The sequence below is a fragment of the Drosophila elegans genome, unplaced genomic scaffold (genome assembly GCF_018152505.1).
Source record: "Drosophila elegans isolate 14027-0461.03 unplaced genomic scaffold, ASM1815250v1 contig_183, whole genome shotgun sequence".
NCBI classification, from domain to species: domain Eukaryota; kingdom Metazoa; phylum Arthropoda; class Insecta; order Diptera; family Drosophilidae; genus Drosophila; species Drosophila elegans.
Window position 1 is genome coordinate 2,883,284 of NW_024545550.1, and position 18,819 is coordinate 2,902,102.

An 18,819-nucleotide genomic window follows, 5' to 3' on the forward strand; every position below is an offset into this window, starting at 1 on the left:
TAGTGGTGCCAATGTAAAGTTGTTCAAAGCAATCATAAACATTAAAAAAGCTAAAAATAGCATAATAAATAAACTAAATAAAAAGCACAAGCGTTAAAAAGGATAGGCATAACATGACGAGCTTATGTTGGCCAGGCTTGTATAACCAACAGCTCACATTGCAATAACCATTGATCTATCATTAAAAAAAACATCATTAACTTACATCTAAGACTCCTTTTACAAATGGCAAATTAAATATCGCAAGTTATTGCAAATATTGAGTGGGGAGTAATAATTTGTAAAAAATTTATTCAATTTAGTTGCCAATCATTTTTAATTTACTTTTTACTGGCAACAAAAATTCGTTTCAATAAAATAGGCTTACAACTTGCCATACAGAAGGCAACAAATTTTAATAAATTTAGTTACTTATCTGCACTAAATGTAACTTTCTAGATCGGTTCAAAATATATTTTTAATTAAAAACGTCTTTGTTACTGTAACCAAAAATCTAATTTTAGGCCAAACTGCCGCAGGATAGCCAGGTAAACAGCACTGCAACAGCTTGGATCCCTGTTTGCAACGAGGAAGTGGGTTGAATTGGCAATAGCCCAAGCTGGGAATGAGCTGATTGGCCAGCCGGCCCTAGCTACGGCTGCCCTGCAGCGAGTGACCATTAGGACGTGGCTTACTCACGAGTCTCAGGTTTTTAGCAGCCACTCCACCCGCCGCCATTCCCCTTTGAGCGCTGGACACGCAATGCGGCTAATTGTCTACTAAATGCCAAGCCAGAGTGAAACACTCAAATGCCGGGTCCCGAACCGGGGACCAATCCTAAGCTGAAACCGAAACTGAATCCGAATCCGTATCCCAATCCAAATACGAATCCGAGGACAGTCCCAACGAATTTATGTACACTTCGCATTTGCAATCATATCAGATTGCATGACAGTTCTCAATTACTTTTTACCGAACAAAACGCTTTCAATTGCGAAATCGACAAAATTGTAAAATTGTTACGAAGCCTGTCAAAGAAATGATAGCTGGGAAATTATGTAAATGCAAACAATAAAGGTTTTATTAGCTATTCTATGAAAAATTGTTTTTAAATTTCTTGCCAAATACTCCATGTTTTTATACGTATTCAAATTTGTTTGGAAGGGATTTAATTGGGTCTGATAAACGAATAAATTATTAAGGATTGACTTAAAATGAACAAAGTAAAGAAAAGTTTTAATAAATTTTTCTATTTATTTATATACCTATTAACTTTATTTTAATCTGTAGACTTTTTATTGATATTAAAAGTACAATTTAAAACCTATATTTAGCTTACCAAGTCAAAGAAGGGCCTGGGGTATTAGTTTATTTAAAAAACAAGAAAGAAAGCAAACTTCGGCAAGCCGAAGTTCATATACCCTTGCAGCTATTGCATGAATTAAATATTTTTGAAAATATTTAAATTATGATTTACTTGAGTATATGCTGAAAAACATTGAAACTATGATGATTTGCAGCTCAATTATAAGATAGTTATTTTATATATTTTTATTATTTCTATGGGAGCTATATGATATAGACGTCCGATTTTGATAAAATTTAAACCATAATTCTGAAATAATTAAACATTGCTATATGTCGAAGAACTAAACAAAAAATTAAAAAACAGAAAAGTTATAATTTTTTTCATTTATTTTTCCGATTGTTCCTATGGGAGCTATATGCTATAGTCGTCCGATTTTGATGAAAATTAAAACATAATTCTGAAATACTTAACCATTACTATATCTCGAAGAACTAAACAAAAAATTAAAAAACAGCAAAATTATAATTTTTTTTCATTTATTTTTCCGATTGTTCCTATGGGAGCTATATGCTATAGTCGTCCGATTTTGATGAAATTTAAACCGTAAATCGGAAATATTTAACTATTACTAAATGTCGAAGAACTAAACAAAAAATTAAAAAACAGCAAAGTTATAATTTTTTTCATTTATTTTTCCGATTGTTCCTATGGGAGCTATATGCTATAGTCGTCCGATCCGGCTCGTTCCGACTTATATACTACCTGCAATAGAAAGACAACTTTTGGGAAAGTTTCATGCAGATAGCTTTAAAACTGAGAGACTAGTTTGCATATAAACGGACGGACAGACGGACAGACGGACAGACGGACAGACGGACAGACGGACAGACGGACAGACGGACATGGCTAGATCGACTCGCCTAGTGATGCTGATCAAGAATATATATACTTTATAGGGTCGGAAACGTCTCCTTCACTGCGTTGCAAACTTCTGACTGAAATTATAATACCCTCTGCAAGGGTATAAAAAAAACAGTTTGTATTTAGCTAGCTTAAAACATTTTAAACAATAGGTCGGTAACCAGTTTGTTGAAATTGTATTCTAAAAAAAAATGTAAATGAAAGTATAAAGTCATTCTCAACCAAATCAGATGTGCAAGTTCTTCGCATCTATTTCGGCGAAAATAAATCAATCAAGTTAATTTACATTCATGGCTGATTCCGTGATTAATGGGCCGCTTTGTCCATATGCATATGACTTTGTTTGGCGATGGGTTCGGCATTCCAGCTTAAGCATTCAATTAAAAAGCTATACTTTAGCGCTCAAGGAACTCCGATTCCGCCTCCGCCTCCGACAACCTGCCCATTCTGGGCCAGACTAATCCTTAAGCGAGTTCAGTGCACTTTCGATTTCCCTTTTTTTTCGGGCTGTCTAACCGTTTTGCGGGCCCAGTCCCGTTAGCTTTTGGCCCGAATCGAAACTACAATGTATAATTTATGGCCTGCAGACTTGGCCTAATCCCTGGCCTAATCGTCTCGGCCAGGGACTGACTTCTCCCCTGCCCACACAAACGATAGGGTCCCCGGCCTCACTCACCTCTCCCCGGCCGACATTTTACTTTCTTGGTCCGGCTCTTGGCGCTTTATTTTGCTTTCGTTTCGTTTCCATTCGCTTTGTTTCGTTGCGTTTCATTTTGTGCCTTCATAATTTATTATCGCCTCAAAAGCATCTCAATTATGGCTCCTGGCCAGACATGAAACCGACGCAGCCACAGCCACAGCCGGAGCCGTATCAGTGGGGAATACTACGAGCTGGCTGCTATCTGTATTCGTTTTGTTAATCTGCCGGCGCAATTACAAAACTCTTACAAAACTTTATTCAATTAAATTCGCATGAGGCTGTCGCGCGAGCAGCGAATGAATTCGAATCGAACGCTTCCCGCTGACCAAGTTCGAGATTTGGCAACAGTTTATCTGAGTGAAGAGCCAGGCCGCGATAAAGACAATGCTGTCTACACAGAAATTAAATTATGGGTTAATTTTTATTGTGCTATCAAGAAATTATTTTTCAGAATTATTTATTATGGTTTCTTCACAAGACTTTTTTATTTTACAACTACAAACTAATCAGTAAATGATAAATTTGTATAAATAATTTCTATAGTTTTCAAAAACCCCATTGAACTCGTCCTTTTCCATGCTATTAATTTGCATCACAAAGAAAACCCACAAATTCCATAAGAGTGTACTTGAATATTTATACAATTATTAATCAAAAAGGAAATATTAAAAAAACTCTTCTACCATTTTTTTTTATCAGAATTATTACATACGGATTTCTGTTTTTAAATTGAATTGATGATGTTGGGTGATTTTTAAACCTTAAAATAAGTAATGAAAATTATAATATAAAAAAAATTTGTACGCCTGAAAACCAAAGTTGTCTGAAAAGTGATTTATGTTTTATGAAATATTATAATATTGACATACTATAAACTTGTTTATTATACCATTTTATGAAATATTAATAATGATGTTAATGAACTACAACATGATAATGATTTAAGCCCTAATAAATTCATTTAATTGTATATTAATCTAAAGATACACAATAACTAGTTTTCAAGAAATTATAATTTTCTAAGCAAACTCTTGCAATATTTTTCTGTGTAGCAATGCAAGAGGCGGAGGGGCGGGGTTGGGAGCTTACACACAGAGGCGGCTTCAATTTCATCCTCACAATCGTGATGTGCTTTTGATTGCCCCAAGCCAGGCAGCCATGATCGACCCCGCCCCCGAAAAAAAAGGCGCTGCCATTGTTGTCAGCTCATCTGGAGTTCTTTCCGACTTTCGTAGAGATCGGCATTAGGATCGGCACACTTTTACTTTCGGGATCTGCCAGCGGGACTTCCTTTCTCATCCGCAGTCCCCGCCGGAACTATAAATTCGAATGGTGCGTCATTAGTGTCCCTCCATCGGGATTATCGCAGACAAATTGTCGTCATGTCTGGACAACGAGGGATGCATTTCAATTTCGGTTTTCGGATTTCGGCTATTGCAGAAGGGGCCTCGAAAGAATGAATGAGTGCCTTGTGGCAGGTGCCGCATATTTTGAATTGTTTTCCTCCGTCGCTCGCTGATTTATGCATTTGTTCACTTCAAAATTCAAAACTCAACAATTCATTGACTGTCAGTGGGTTGAATGAACAACAAGTGGGGATGTTAGAGTCTTTAGAGTGTTTAAAAGGTATGGCTTTGAAAATACCTCTTATATTACCTATAAAATAAAGAGAGATAATACGACCATAAGATTTTTACTCAAAATTTATTTAGTAGTCCATTTAATTCAATCTTTATATTTAAATTGAAACCTAAATAAACAAATGTTTCCATTGCTCAGCATTCCTTTGATATTTTTCTAGCCAATAGGTATCGCCAACGGGAACTACTCTTCAAGGTGAAGTGGAAACTTACTCCATTATGGCATTAGATATTCCAGGCAGCGACATTTTACCTAGGCATTGACACTTATTGTTGTTTTCCTGTCGAACGAATGGGCCAAAGAAGACATACCTACACATAACTCAGCCGCGAGTGGAGGCGATGACAAACGGCTTCCATTTCCTCATTATCGATTGATATCTCGATATTCCCGACAGCCCAAATTCGCTGAGGGCCAAGATGGTTTCTCATTTCGAACGTATGGGGGGAGAAGGAGGTGCTTTGGGATGTGGTCGTCAGTGGTACGTACAAGTATATCTGACGAAAGTATGCCAAAACTGCAAAATTCGTGTATTTCGTTTCGTTTTCGGTAAACGGTCCATTCAAGGAGATGGATCAAGGGGTTTGAGGGGCATGGAGAATGAAATGCGCTAATTACACGCGCATTGAAGTTGTCAAGCGGGGCATGCCACGAAATATGCGCCGCAATGGCAATGTCAATGCGATCAGATTCGCGGGAAATCAAAAGCGCAAGGGAAATGGGAGCATGGACATGGAACCAGAAACCAGGAGCCGCCCCAATTATCCGTGAATTGAGCTAAAACCAACGAAAATGCCACCGTCCAGCGAATGGCGCCATTAATTATCGCAAAAAGGGATGCATTTCTTCATAATTAAGCGGGTGAATGACACAGCGAAGGCAGCTGTGGATTCAGTGGATCCTACATGGCATCCATTGCATCCATTGCATCCAGTGCTCCTTCTCCATTAGCCGGAGTGATGCAGCGGCTAATAGTGGAACATTACTCATGCCCAGCAGGACATCGTCGAGTTCGCAGCGTGTCTAGCCGGAGTTCTGCGGTGGAGCAGCATTAATATGGCAAAAAAAGATAAAAAAGAGGCATCAGGGGCAAACATGCAATTGAGAAATTTATTAAAAATCATTTTCATTAATTTGGTTATTTATGCCCAGGATCAAACATTCAATTAGGCTGATGTTATAAATCTCGTATTCATTTTTCACATGCTACAACCACGCACGGTCCCTATAAATCACAGGCACTTGCACGGCTGTTATGTACCGCACTGTACCCAGCAGCCAACAGCCGACTGCCGACTGCCCACGGCTCACGCACAGTTGCAGTTGCAGTTGCATTACGATCGGAATGAGGGAGCAAATTAAAGGCTATTTAAAATACCTACAAGTACTTGGTTTCCCCCCTTTTTACCCCTTTTTGGTGCGATTGTCTTGTTTTTTTATTTGCAAGGTTTGCGGAAAAGTCAAGCGAAAGGTTAAAAGTGAAATATCTCCCGCTGACTTGTAACAATGTCAAAATGCTTTATGATTCGATTTTTTGTTTTTGTTTTAGTTTTTTTTTTATTTTTATTGGTTTCGGTTTTTAGTTTTCGATGTTTTTTGTTGTTTATTGTTTTCATGGTTATTGTTTTTACTGTCATGTTGTTGGGCACGAAAAAACGAGAGTAGCAAGATGCACAAAATACGATAAATGCAATAAAAAAAGGTTAAATCAAAAGTTGTTAGGCTTTTGAACGAGTCATAGATGCTCTAGAGCATTATACGCTAATCGGCTGTTGGTGGGAAGTGAGGTGATTTCTTAAAAGTTAAGTTCATGAAGGAGAACGATTTTAGTTTAATTCATATAGCAGAATTTACATGAATTTAGTCAAAACATCGTTAAATGATTATTTACTATTTAGACTGCAATTAAAGGCTCAACTAACTATTTTTTTTTTTAATAAATTAAAAGTGCAAATGTATTCAATGTTGGCACAATCATTTATTTAGTGTTTGAGTTTTTCAAATATTTCTATATATATTTCGACTGAAATGTTTTTACTATTATAATTACCCAACCTTACTGATATTTACCTAGCTGTTTTTACCACAAAACCTCTCGAGAAACCCACGTACTTGGGCCGCCATGGCCGCCAGAAAATAATCGAAGACAACATAAAATATATTGACAACGGCAGATCAGTTAACGAATTGCAAGCGGCAACAACGGAGCCGAACAAATTTGGGACATTTGTTGAACCTCCGAGTTGACCCGCCTGGGTAAAAGCTGCAGCCAGACCACAAGGAGCCCGAATTAAATCAGAGCCTCAGCTGCAGGAAGCCAGCTGAAAAGCGGAAAACTGACGCCCGACCACGGCTTATCGCCAGTTGGATCGAAGTCGGGTGGGCAGACCAGATCTTTGGGAGATCTTTGTGAGGGGATGTATGGAGGGCAGAGAGGGGGGCTGGGGCTGGGGCTGCTCACATGGCTAGATCACAAAATGAAGCCGGCTGCCTTGGCCGGGCCAACATCATCAAAAGCTCAACCGAAGTGGGGCGTGGCGCAGCCTTGTCAGCACGATCAGGCCTCCAATCGGGGCCTTGTGCAATAGGCTCCATATAAATGTTATTTTGCGAGTAATAAATTGCATAGAAAACATTAATTTAATTTAAAACGCCCCGCTGCAGTCGCCGAGTTGGCAATTAAGGCGTCACCTAATGGGCGCGAGCGAGAGCGACAGCTCGGACAATATGGCGTTCGATAATCGCTGGCCCCCGCACCCCCCCGCTCCCCCGTTGCGAAACAATTAATGGCGCCCGACCAGGGCACTTTTCGCACTCTCACATTTGTCAAGTGCCGGCGAGGTTGTGGTGGCCCAAGACGCGCCCTTGGCCCCGTGGCACATCTGCAGGACAAGGGCGTCCACTGAGAAAGTTATCGATGCTAAAAGTTCTTTAAATTTATTTCTTATTCACAACCCTTCATAACATACCAACATGAAAATTTTCAAATCTTAAACTTAAAACAAGAAAGAAAGCAAACTTCGGCAAGCCGAAGTTCATATACCCTTGCAGCTATTGCATGAATTAAATATTTTTGAAAATATTTAAATTATGATTTACTTGAGTATATGCTGAAAAACATTGAAACTATGATGATTTGCAGCTCAATTATAAGATAGTTATTTTATATATTTTTATTATTTCTATGGGAGCTATATGATATAGACGTCCGATTTTGATAAAATTTAAACCATAATTCTGAAATAATTAAACATTGCTATATGTCGAAGAACTAAACAAAAAATTAAAAAACAGAAAAGTTATAATTTTTTTTCATTTATTTTTCCGATTGTTCCTATGGGAGCTATATGCTATAGTCGTCCGATTTTGATGAAAATTAAAACATAATTCTGAAATACTTAACCATTACTATATCTCGAAGAACTAAACAAAAAATTAAAAAACAGCAAAATTATAATTTTTTTTCATTTATTTTTCCGATTGTTCCTATGGGAGCTATATGCTATAGTCGTCCGATTTTGATGAAATTTAAACCGTAAATCGGAAATATTTAACTATTACTAAATGTCGAAGAACTAAACAAAAAATTAAAAAACAGCAAAGTTATAATTTTTTTTCATTTATTTTTCCGATTGTTCCTATGGGAGCTATATGCTATAGTCGTCCGATCCGGCTCGTTCCGACTTATATACTACCTGCAATAGAAAGACAACTTTTGGGAAAGTTTCATGCAGATAGCTTTAAAACTGAGAGACTAGTTTGCATATAAACGGACGGACAGACGGACAGACGGACAGACGGACAGACGGACAGACGGACAGACGGACAGACGGACAGACGGACAGACGGACATGGCTAGATCGACTCGCCTAGTGATGCTGATCAAGAATATATATACTTTATAGGGTCGGAAACGTCTCCTTCACTGCGTTGCAAACTTCTGACTGAAATTATAATACCCTCTGCAAGGGTATAAATATTCAAATACTGAAGGCCATTTATATAATAGAGCATACAATAAAATTTATTAATTTAAGAAAGTGTATAGAACTACCAGAAAAACAATGATAAAATAGTTTTTAACTATATAACCATAAACATTTTAAAATCCACTTTGAAAATATTGAACATTTACTTAATTCACAAAAGGTTAAGATAATGCATAGAACTAAATTAATAACTTTGCTTCCATTTAAAATATCCTATCCTTATATCCTACTTTTCTTATGACGATTATTTCTGTAACCTCGCACAATCCTTTAACATTTTTAAAAGCCGTTGAATTTATAAAGCTTTTGTGAAATTTGGCCGAGGTTTTAAAAATAATTTTACCAAAGCCATTTCTTCGTTAGGAATATGGCTATAATTTTTTTGGTATGAAGTAATTTTAATCTGTTTTCATGATTTCTGTCAGTGCGGATGGCTTGTTTTGTTTGGTCAGTCGACCTTTCCTTCAAAAAACCATAACGTTCTGCGCATGGGCACCGCGCACTCATATTTCCTACGCTTGTGTTTGTTTTCTTGTATTTGTGTTTGTGTTGCTTATATTTGTATTTGTCCTCGGAGCAAACTGTGAATGCGCACGCTCTGCGCGTTGATTGATGGCATTCATTTGCCACTCGGACAGGGCTACATTAATATCAACAGCGGCAGCCCCATCCCATTGCATCCCCAGACCCCGAACCTCGTCCTTTCCCGCCCACTGCACAATCATCATCCCAAAGGGGCGTCACAGTTGTCCAAAGGGTGAGTGAGGGGGTGGAGGTGGTGGTAGCCGGGGAGTGGGGGGATGCAGGCATTTCAAGGTTTTGTGTGACTATAACTATTCGCTGGCCAGAGTGTTTGCATAGCTATCCACGATCCCAGATCAGCCGCCAGTCCGGCATTCACTCTTCAAGTTGTGGAGTAACCAATTGGCTGAATTCCAGGAATTTAATGTTTGTTATTTATTTATTTTATTTTATTTGATTTGTAAGTATATATTTGCATTTTAACAGTGTCCTTCAATTGAGAATTTGCAAACAAATATTTAAAAAAATATTTTACTGTTAATGTGAATCGATACATTTCAAAGTTAAGTTAATGTCATTATATGTATTCCTAATAACTTATTATTTCTATAAAATATGAAAAACAATATCTTGACTTTGTCTAATAAAATATTCTTCTCTAGTATAACTTTTCGGAGAAAAACTCAATTTACTAATGAAAATAAATAAATTGGTTGCATATAACCCGCTGCCATCTACCCGCTTATATGAGCACATCTCCCTCGATCCACATCGCTGTGGCCCCCATCTTCATCTCCGTCTCCGGCGCAGGCCACAATCATTACTCACTCGCGCTAATCCCAGCGACTCCATTCCATTCCGTTCCGCGGCGGCCAAGAAAAATCACATGAGCGGCATTTAAAGATTTGGGGCGAGTGGCTCAGTTGGGGCAGATGGAAATGCTGCAACTGCAAGACCAGAAACTGCAACTGCAACTGCAACAGCAACAGCAACACCACACAACGGCAAACTGGCGATAAGCAGCTCGGGAAAACTGAGGAACGGCGATGGCAATTGAGTTGTTCGCCAGCTGGGCCATCTGGCTGTGACTTTGGCTCAAAGGAGCAACTGCTGCTCCATGCTGCTCCTTGCTGCTCCTCTAAGCATGTGCTGGCCGTAATGGCGATGCATTTGTTAAAGGCTTTTGTGCGTGCGGGCTGCTCGCCCCCCTTCCGCCCCCCCCCTTGAAAACATCCCGCTGGTCAGTTTGCTCACTTGCTTAATCCATAAATGGAAATTAATGGTTGGCATAAGTGTGTGTGTGTAGATCCGCTGAGCCTCTCAACTTGGCTAATGGCGCTGGCTAACGGTACTGCCTGAGTGCCACCGCATTTGCATTTGGACCTGCAAAAATATTAAGACATAAATGTCATCAACAATGATACCGAAGCAGGGGCGTAGGAAAGGGGGAGGGGCCCAAGTTGAGCTGAGGGTTAAGGCTGCGTAGGAGTACCAGTACAGTGGACTTAATGGTGACGAGTTTTTATAAAAGTTATTACATTTTATATGTGTTTTGATAATTTTTTATGAAACTGGTCGCATGTATACTAAAAAATGTGACTTAATTGAGCAGGTTTTACAAAAATAGCTCATTTTCCTTTTTTCAAGCGAGTCTAAAGCAAAGAATGGGGTCAATTTCTACCAAATTTATTTACAACTGAACCCTGAAATTTGAATGCAGAAATATAGTTAGCTAAGCCATAACCTTGAATAAATATAATACAAGACAAATGAGAATTTATTCACTTAAATTTTTTTTATATTTAACACATTTTTTTTATTACATCGTTTAAATCGTTTTTTTTTTGTTTTTACCAGGAAAGTAAAACAAAACGTAAATATAATAGCATTTTGCTATTGCTCTTTTTTTTGAATTGTAAAAATAATATTCGTAAATAATTTTCTAATACCTTTTTTTTGCTTCTTTTGGTAGACAGTCTTAATTTCTGTGTTCAAAATATATTTTTAAGCTTAAGTTTAGAAACACTGATTTAATTTTTTGCATAAGAACACAAAACCGAAGTTAACTCAAAGTCACCAGAATTTTTTAACACCCGAATTCTTACTTTTCCGAGTATTGATTTTTGTTTAGACCAACCAAAAAGCTTTATTCTCCAGATATATTGATTGCCGACTGGGAGAAAATCAGTGAATGCCAGGCCATAAGTGGGGAAAAACTGAATAATCAAATCAAAAAGTGGCAAACAGATAAACGCCCACCGGGCCCAAGGAAGCAAAAAGGGATCCCCTTTTCTTGGGTCATTTGGATGGCCGGTCCGAGGAGCGTATAAAAAATGATACCACAATTTATGGGCGACATCTAATGGCGTACATATGCAACTAAGTTGGCGGATTTGCAGCGTCTGCAGCATGCAATGCAACTGCAACTGCAACAGCAAAGGCAACAGCGATGGCAACAGCATCGGCAGTGAGTCTCATAAAACATAATCAAGTTCACATTCAGAGAGTCTCAGACGACCGAGTGAAACCGGGCGACAATGGCGGGCCACATCCTGCCTAGACGACTGCGATCCTACGCCCTCCTCCGGCGACTTTATATCTCCGTCTCCATCTCCGGCTCTATGCAAGATTAATTTCCAGCCATATTGTCATATTCTGGTCTGTTGCAGCTGCCGCAACCGATGCCGCAACCGATGCCGCTGCCGGCCGGGCATATAAGTTTTATAAGCGTTTTGACTCCATTAACTCTCTGCGGCAAGCTAATTTCCATAACTTTTGCCTGGCGTTGGGCAGGCCGATTTATCAAATGGCTAAGTGCAGCGAGGTGTGTATTAATTGTCAGCCATTTGGCATTTGGCAATTGATGAAGAAGGGCGTCTTCGAGGGCGTGGGCGTGGCACTGCGTGGGAAGTGTAGAGTGCTCCATTTGGGGAATGCAATCTTAATGGACATTGGCCATCTAATTGAAAACTCTCTCTCTATGGATCATTAATTGATGCTTCAGCTTCATTTGAGGCTAAGAGGCAAAGAGAATTGCTCAAAAAATAAACATTGGCCTCGAACCGGTTCGCTTTGCTAGCTAAATTGATTTGAGGGCAATTTATGTAAATTTTCGTCTTGTTGTGTTGCCTTGTAACATTTACATAAGTATTTCGTTTGTTTGCTCGAAAAAGACTTTTCCAGCGCGCCCTCTTGGCCAAGTTCGTTGCCTAAGTCTTTTGTTTGGCCAGCGATGGGACCACACACACGCATCGCAGGCATTGATTTCACTCACTTACCCAGGCCCCCAAAAATCGAAACAAGCCCGTTAACAATTTGCACAAAACATTTGCGGAACTGGTGGTTGTGGGGGGAGGGGGGTGGGTAAAAAGCGAGGAGCGGGGCCTGTTCGCATTCAATAAATAAAATGTCAAAACAATAATGAAATGAATTATGGCCGCGCATCAGGCCGATCCTCGAGAAGCTGCATCTTGAGGCAGGGCGGCGGCGTGGGCCTCCATTTGCAGTTGGATCCTCTGGATCCGCAGTTCGCAATTTCTGGACGCTCTTTTATTTATTGATTTCGTGCGTATGCACAATCAGAGGCTCGTTTGGCCCGACCCTGCGGCATTCTGCAATCCCTTGCTCGTAATGAAACATAGTGGAGTGCAGTCGAGTGGAGTGGAGTGGATTATCCAAGGCCTGCTAACGCCAGCGGAACGCAATCAAAACTTTCGCTGCCAATACTAAAGACAGAGTCACAGCCAAAAAGCCAACTGAACCAACTGAACCAACTGCAGCAACAACAGACACAACACAAAAAAAAAATGCAATTATTTCGATAAAAATGACCGTTTACTGTCGTTTTGTGGATATTGGGAGCCAATTTATGTGCCCTCCGCTCAGGTGGGAGGGAAGTTCAGGGCAGGCAAACATGAAGCATAATTTTCTCGAATATGTACGATTCGTCTGGCTCTTTCATTTCTTTTTGCCATTTAAACTGGGTCAAGGAAGCGAAGAAATTCACGAAATCCGCATTGTTGGGTAAATGTTTGGATAAAATGTAAAAACAAGGAAACACAAATTCATTCAGAAAAGATTTTTTGTGTTGTTTTGAAGAAATTATAGGATGATACAGCATTATTTATATATATACAGAGCAATCTCTTAATATATGTATAAATTTAAAATTGTTTTTTTTTAGTTCCATGCATTTTGCCAGATGGGTGTGATTATTATAAATAATAACTGAAAATGTTAGCATTTTTATAAAATGCCATCCCATAAAAACCAGCTGAATTTATTGCAAATAGAAGCACTAATTTAGATAAATAAATGTTGTGACCGTTTGATTTATTTTAAAAATGGTTTTTTGATTTAACATTTAAGCAGAGACTAGTTTTTTTTATCCACTTAATAGCTAGTTTTAACTAACTCGAAAGAAATCTGAGTATTTGAGTTGAAATTAATAGTTTATAAAAGTTTATTGTTCATCATTCCCGTTTTAGATTGGCTTTTAGTGAAATAAAGCCAATGGCTGTAATGATTTCGTAATAAGAAATTGACCAACTGTCTTATGGGGCTGGCACACAGCTTTATTGTTTGGCACTCGAAGTCAAGCAGCTGTGGATCATCCGGTATTTCCTTTTTTATTGATAGTTATCGCATAATCAATGGACCGCCTGGAACAATAATCAAACCCAAATTGATATTTCCCAATGTTAACGACGGACAATAAAACAACCAGGTTCATAACTATGGCCATAAAAAGTTGATTTGATTTTTGTGTCATTTTAAAGCCATATCCGAGACAACGGATTCGATAGTTATCGCCGACTCGTGTTTCGGACATCCATTTAACCGATTATTATGTGGACTTTGGGGATGATTTATGCGTTCCGGTTTTTATGGTGCACTTAAGTGTCGGCCACTTAGCCATTTTCGGCGTTTTTGTGGGCGAGGGGCGTCACCGCAGCGACAAATAAGGCAAGGCATTTGAAACGCCCAAGAGCTGAGCGTTCTTTTTATATTTTTGGGAATTATGCTCATAATTTCGATACATTTTGCATATGGTCGAGACTCATTTGTTGCTCGGCCAATTCGCCATTAAAACTCCCAGCTACGAATTGGCCGAAAAAAAAATATATATATCGCCTCTGACCACGCATGCATATATTAACGACGGCGAGGTATGGTATAGTATCGATACGCTACAGTATTACTGGTTTCTGTGGCCCTAGGGGCCCAGTATCGAGCTGCGTTCTGATCGTGTAAGCCTTATTTGGATCAAGATAAAAATTATGTATGATCAGAAATCAGTTTGACAACAAAATGCTTTATGTGCGCAATTCTTAACGCTGCAATTTAACAAAACGGCACATTAAGCCAGAGGGGCAGGCGCAGAAATGGGAGGGTAACCCACTTTTCTCCGCCGACCGGGAACGTCCGCGGCATGCTAATAAGGGCGGCGCATGCTTTTCACCCGGGCGAAAGTACATAAGGCTGAACCCGCCGATGCCTCGCCCCCACGCCCGAAATCGTTCATCACAAGATCGGCAGCCGCAGCATCAGCAGCATCGGCAGCATCTCCACATCACGGCGTTGTCTCGCCATTCTCGATGCACTGGGAAAATATCGGTTTCGGTCCTATAAAATATGTTGTCGCAAAAAAAATTGGCGGCTAAAATGTTTCATAAGAAGTGTTGAAGAGTTTTTTTTAATATAAAACTATTGATTTAATGGATTTCATATTTTCACATTTAAAATAAGGTCGTTTAATAAATGTTTTTATCATTTTTAACTTTAATAATACATTTGTTATTATATTTTCCAATTTAACTCCTTTGCACATTAAAACCATTAATATTGGTTTAAAAATCACAGGTAATAAATTATTTCTTTATCTTCAACCTTTGGATTGTTAAATTTCCATAAAAATGTAGCAAAGCTATATACTTTTTTAGCATTGTGGCATAAAAAAAATTATTTACAGAATTACATTTCTTAATTAAATATACGGTTACATTATATACAATTCTTTAGAATATAAGTAATTCTTGGCTTTTTAGCTAAAATGTGGCTAAACATAATTACCGTAAAAAAATAAGTTATTGTAGTTGGCTATGTAGGTTTTTTTAATCCGTTTTATTTTGAATAAATTAACTCGTTATTTTACTTAGTCTATTGGTATCTAAGTAATCTAGTTATTACAAATTGCCTGTCAACAAATACATATTTCACATGGCACTAGCCAATATAAGTGGCATAGTTATTCAGTCAAGGTGAACAGCGTGTGGAAGAACTACTTTCTCTTTGGATAAGTAAACTCTTTTTATTTTTTCTCTCAGTGAAAGACCTTGTCCTGACTTTGACTCCGGCCTCCGCCTGTCCATATCTGCAACGTCGATCAATGCAAATTTCTGAGCTGATCAAACTGGCCAAGAGAAGTGGCCAAGAGCAGCAGCAGCAGCCTACGCAGCGGCAGCAGCTCAAGAATTATTATTAAATTCGATATAAATAATATTCGCAACCGCTGTGCCCCCCGCACATGCCCCTCTGCTGGACAGTCTGCTGATTAATAAAAGACGGCTGCCGTGGCAGAAGTTCCGAGATGGCCTGCGGTGCTTAAAAATTCTGATGCATCTGTCAAGCCGAGCGAAGGTGAAGGTTTCGCACAGGCACAGGCACTGGCAGAGGCACAGACGCAGCAGGACTTGGTCTGGAGATCTCGATGGATCCATACTTCTGGCGATCGCGATCGCGAACCGAACCCACAAACGTTTCGGGGGAACGCTTTGCATACGTGCGTGTATGTGACAGTCGCATAATAACGCTTCAATTAAGCCCAAGCGATTCCCTGACACGATTTTCCTTTGTGCGCTGGCCAAAAACTCCACTGCCAGATGCATATCAATAAGATCTGACGTCAATTTTGATAAGCGAACGCATATTATTATTGTTATTATTAGCCATATATACGCCCCCCATTCCCTCAGTGCCCCTGCCCCTGCCCCTCTCGTAATAATCAGAAGGGGTACGAGGGGTACAAGGAGCTGAGGGGCTGAAAATCCCTTGAAGCATTTTGTCGGGTAGCTGACCGGAGCGGAGCGACGGATATCTGGCCGCAATCGACATGTGGCAGCCAGCGAAAGATGAAATTCCTGGGAGCATCCACACACAGCCAAAACTGCAGCACCCCAACTCACGGGCAGGAATAAAATAAGAATTATGCTTAAATTATGCAAGGTCCAACAATTTACAAAGTGATCGACCCCCAACCCTTCGATCTCGATGGCCCCCGGATCCTCTTTACATGGTGAATGGCAGCAGAGCGGCAAGACCAGGGCTGCGAAACCTTTGAATGTCGATGGGAAGCATGGGATCGGGATCCTCGCGAATCTTGATTATAATCATGATCGTTTTGTAGGATTTGAAAGCACATCATTCATTTATTAATCTCTGCTTGTGAAGGTTCGTAATTGCTGTTTAGGTTTCTGATCGTGTTGTAATTGTAGTAGCCATTCTTAAAGCATAGTTTTTAGTTGCTATAGGAAAGCTAAACAGTTTTTTATAATTTTTTATTAGCTAGGAAAGTTATAAAATGGTTAAAGCCAGAAATATTTATGTTAGCATTATAAAATTCATATAACATTTAAGAGCTGTCATATTAAAGTAAATTTAATTTAAAACATAAAAGTAATCATTTAACATCATAAATTGTATATAACTTTTGTTTATAAAGTGTTGGTTTGTAGAACTTTTTTTGAGGTTAAGCTGACTTACTTATATTAGTATTTAACTTATTTTCGGAAAATTTAATTGCAGCCCTATATTTTAGTTCTCTTTCTATTCATTCAGGCCACGCTTTGCGCACGGTGTACGATCGATTTGTGGAATAGATAAAACGTTGACGTTTTGATCGATATTTATGATTCCTTCGCATGAAGAGCCAGATCCACCTATGTCCTGCAGCTCAACTGCATGGCAGACAGAAGCTTTAGCAGCGTGGAGCGCAGGAGTGGGAGCAGCAGGAGTGCTGTGTGATTTAGGAATTCATTTGTTAGTTGGAGGCCAAAACAATTTGTTGCCTGTTGCCAAGCTGCCTTGCTCGCTCGCTCCCTCGCTCCCTCTCTCTTACTCGCAATCTCCCTGTCTCTTTTTAAGGGCCCCGGATTTTTTGTGGCGCATCCTGATCCGCTGCACTCTCCGAATACATTTGTAGTAATCACGTGTTATCGCCGCATTTGGACATTTTAAAAGGTCATAACTTAAAACCTTATCGGACGGACGGCGAGGCGAACGGAAAGAAAGAGAGACTCACAGCGAGTTCGAGTTCGAGTTTTGAGTTCGAGTGCGACATGCGACATGCAATGCAATCCAACACAACGCAAAAAGGCGAAAAAAAAGAACTCACTCGCCGAGAGACATCCAAAAGTAGCCGAAATTGAGCTGAAGGATAACACGAAATGCCAGCGGAGACAGCGGCGTTCCAGCACGCAAGCGGCGGTCCACTTGAGCGGGCTGGGGATCGGGCCAAATCAAGAGGTGGCCCAAGGGATGGAGATGGGGCCACGGCCACCATTACATTCCATTGAGCGCACTCCGATAATGAGCCCCCAACAAACACTCGAAAAATTGCGCTCAGATATGTAAAGAAGTTTCAAATCAATGGCCCAATAATTGACTTTAAGCCCAAGATCTTTTATTGTTAATTTAATGGTATCATTAATTTCAAATATCTTAGTCTAGGAGTTAATTTCAGAAAATGTTTAAATTATCTTATTTTTTAAACAAATTTATAGACGAATAACAAATTATTTAAGTTCTATTTAAGCCAGTTATGTCCTTATCAAACCAATCGTATTAGTCATAAAAACAATTAGCCTAATAAACAAATCTTCTATATAAATTATGGCATCAACGAATACAAAATTGGGAATTAAAACCAGTTTTAATACAATAACTTGACGTTATTTTGTAATATGCATTGAAGTATCATAAATTAACAAATGGTTTTATTACTGATTTTAAAACAAAAATTTAAATTTAATATATGCATCTGTATGTATGTATATTTTATTTCGAGTAAATCTTCCAAGCTTAAAGCTTTAGTAGTAGTAAAAAATAAATCGTAAATTTTTTGAGTGCACTCACGCACACACTGCCCTCGTCGCAGGACACACTTTCTGGAGACTGGTGGTGCGCTAAAAGCGAAATGATAAGCTGACAGCTCCGGAGTAAGTAGGCGACCGACCTTAGCCTCCTCCTCCTCCGTCCGATCCCCCTGCTCCCTGCGGATTCACTTCCTTTGGCGACGCCGGCATTTTATGATAGCTCCAGGGGGGCAGTCTCGGCAAACTGAATGGCCAATGAATCTCTGACTCTGAAATTGCGACCGCAGATGACTCACAAACACACGCGTGCGATGGGATTCGCATTAGAGAGTAATTCCCGAAACGGATCCGAACATGGCCAACATGGAATTCTGCCCATTCAAGCTGTTCCCATAAACACATTTAATGTTTATTTCGAAATTAATTTTGATTTCTGTAAAATTTTGGTAAATAATATTCGCTATTAAAGTTTTAATTTGCAGTAAAATCAATATTTATTGGTTAATGTAATTAAACGGATATTTTATAGTTATTTTTTATTTTATTAAACGGCTATCGTTTATAAAAATATTATGATTAATGTAATTTCCCAGAAAAACGGGTAGCAAGACTTTTTGATTTGAATTTGTATTTATTTTACGAGCTGGGAAGTCATAAAAGGTAATT

The 18,819-nt window shown here is 39.1% G+C and overlaps 1 protein-coding gene across 1 annotated transcript; it reads left to right on the plus strand.

Annotated features, from left to right (window-relative positions):
* Window positions 1-15,199: 15,199 nt before the first annotated feature.
* On the plus strand, window positions 15,200-17,781 carry LOC108141723. Its single transcript, XM_017265219.2, is given in 5 exon segments — window positions 15,200-15,321; window positions 15,388-15,488; window positions 15,490-15,575; window positions 15,577-16,510; window positions 16,898-17,781. Coding segments are annotated over 3 exon segments (405 nt in total). The 5' UTR covers window positions 15,200-15,321; window positions 15,388-15,449; the 3' UTR covers window positions 15,857-16,510; window positions 16,898-17,781.
* The last annotated feature ends 1,038 nt before the right edge of the window (window positions 17,782-18,819 follow it).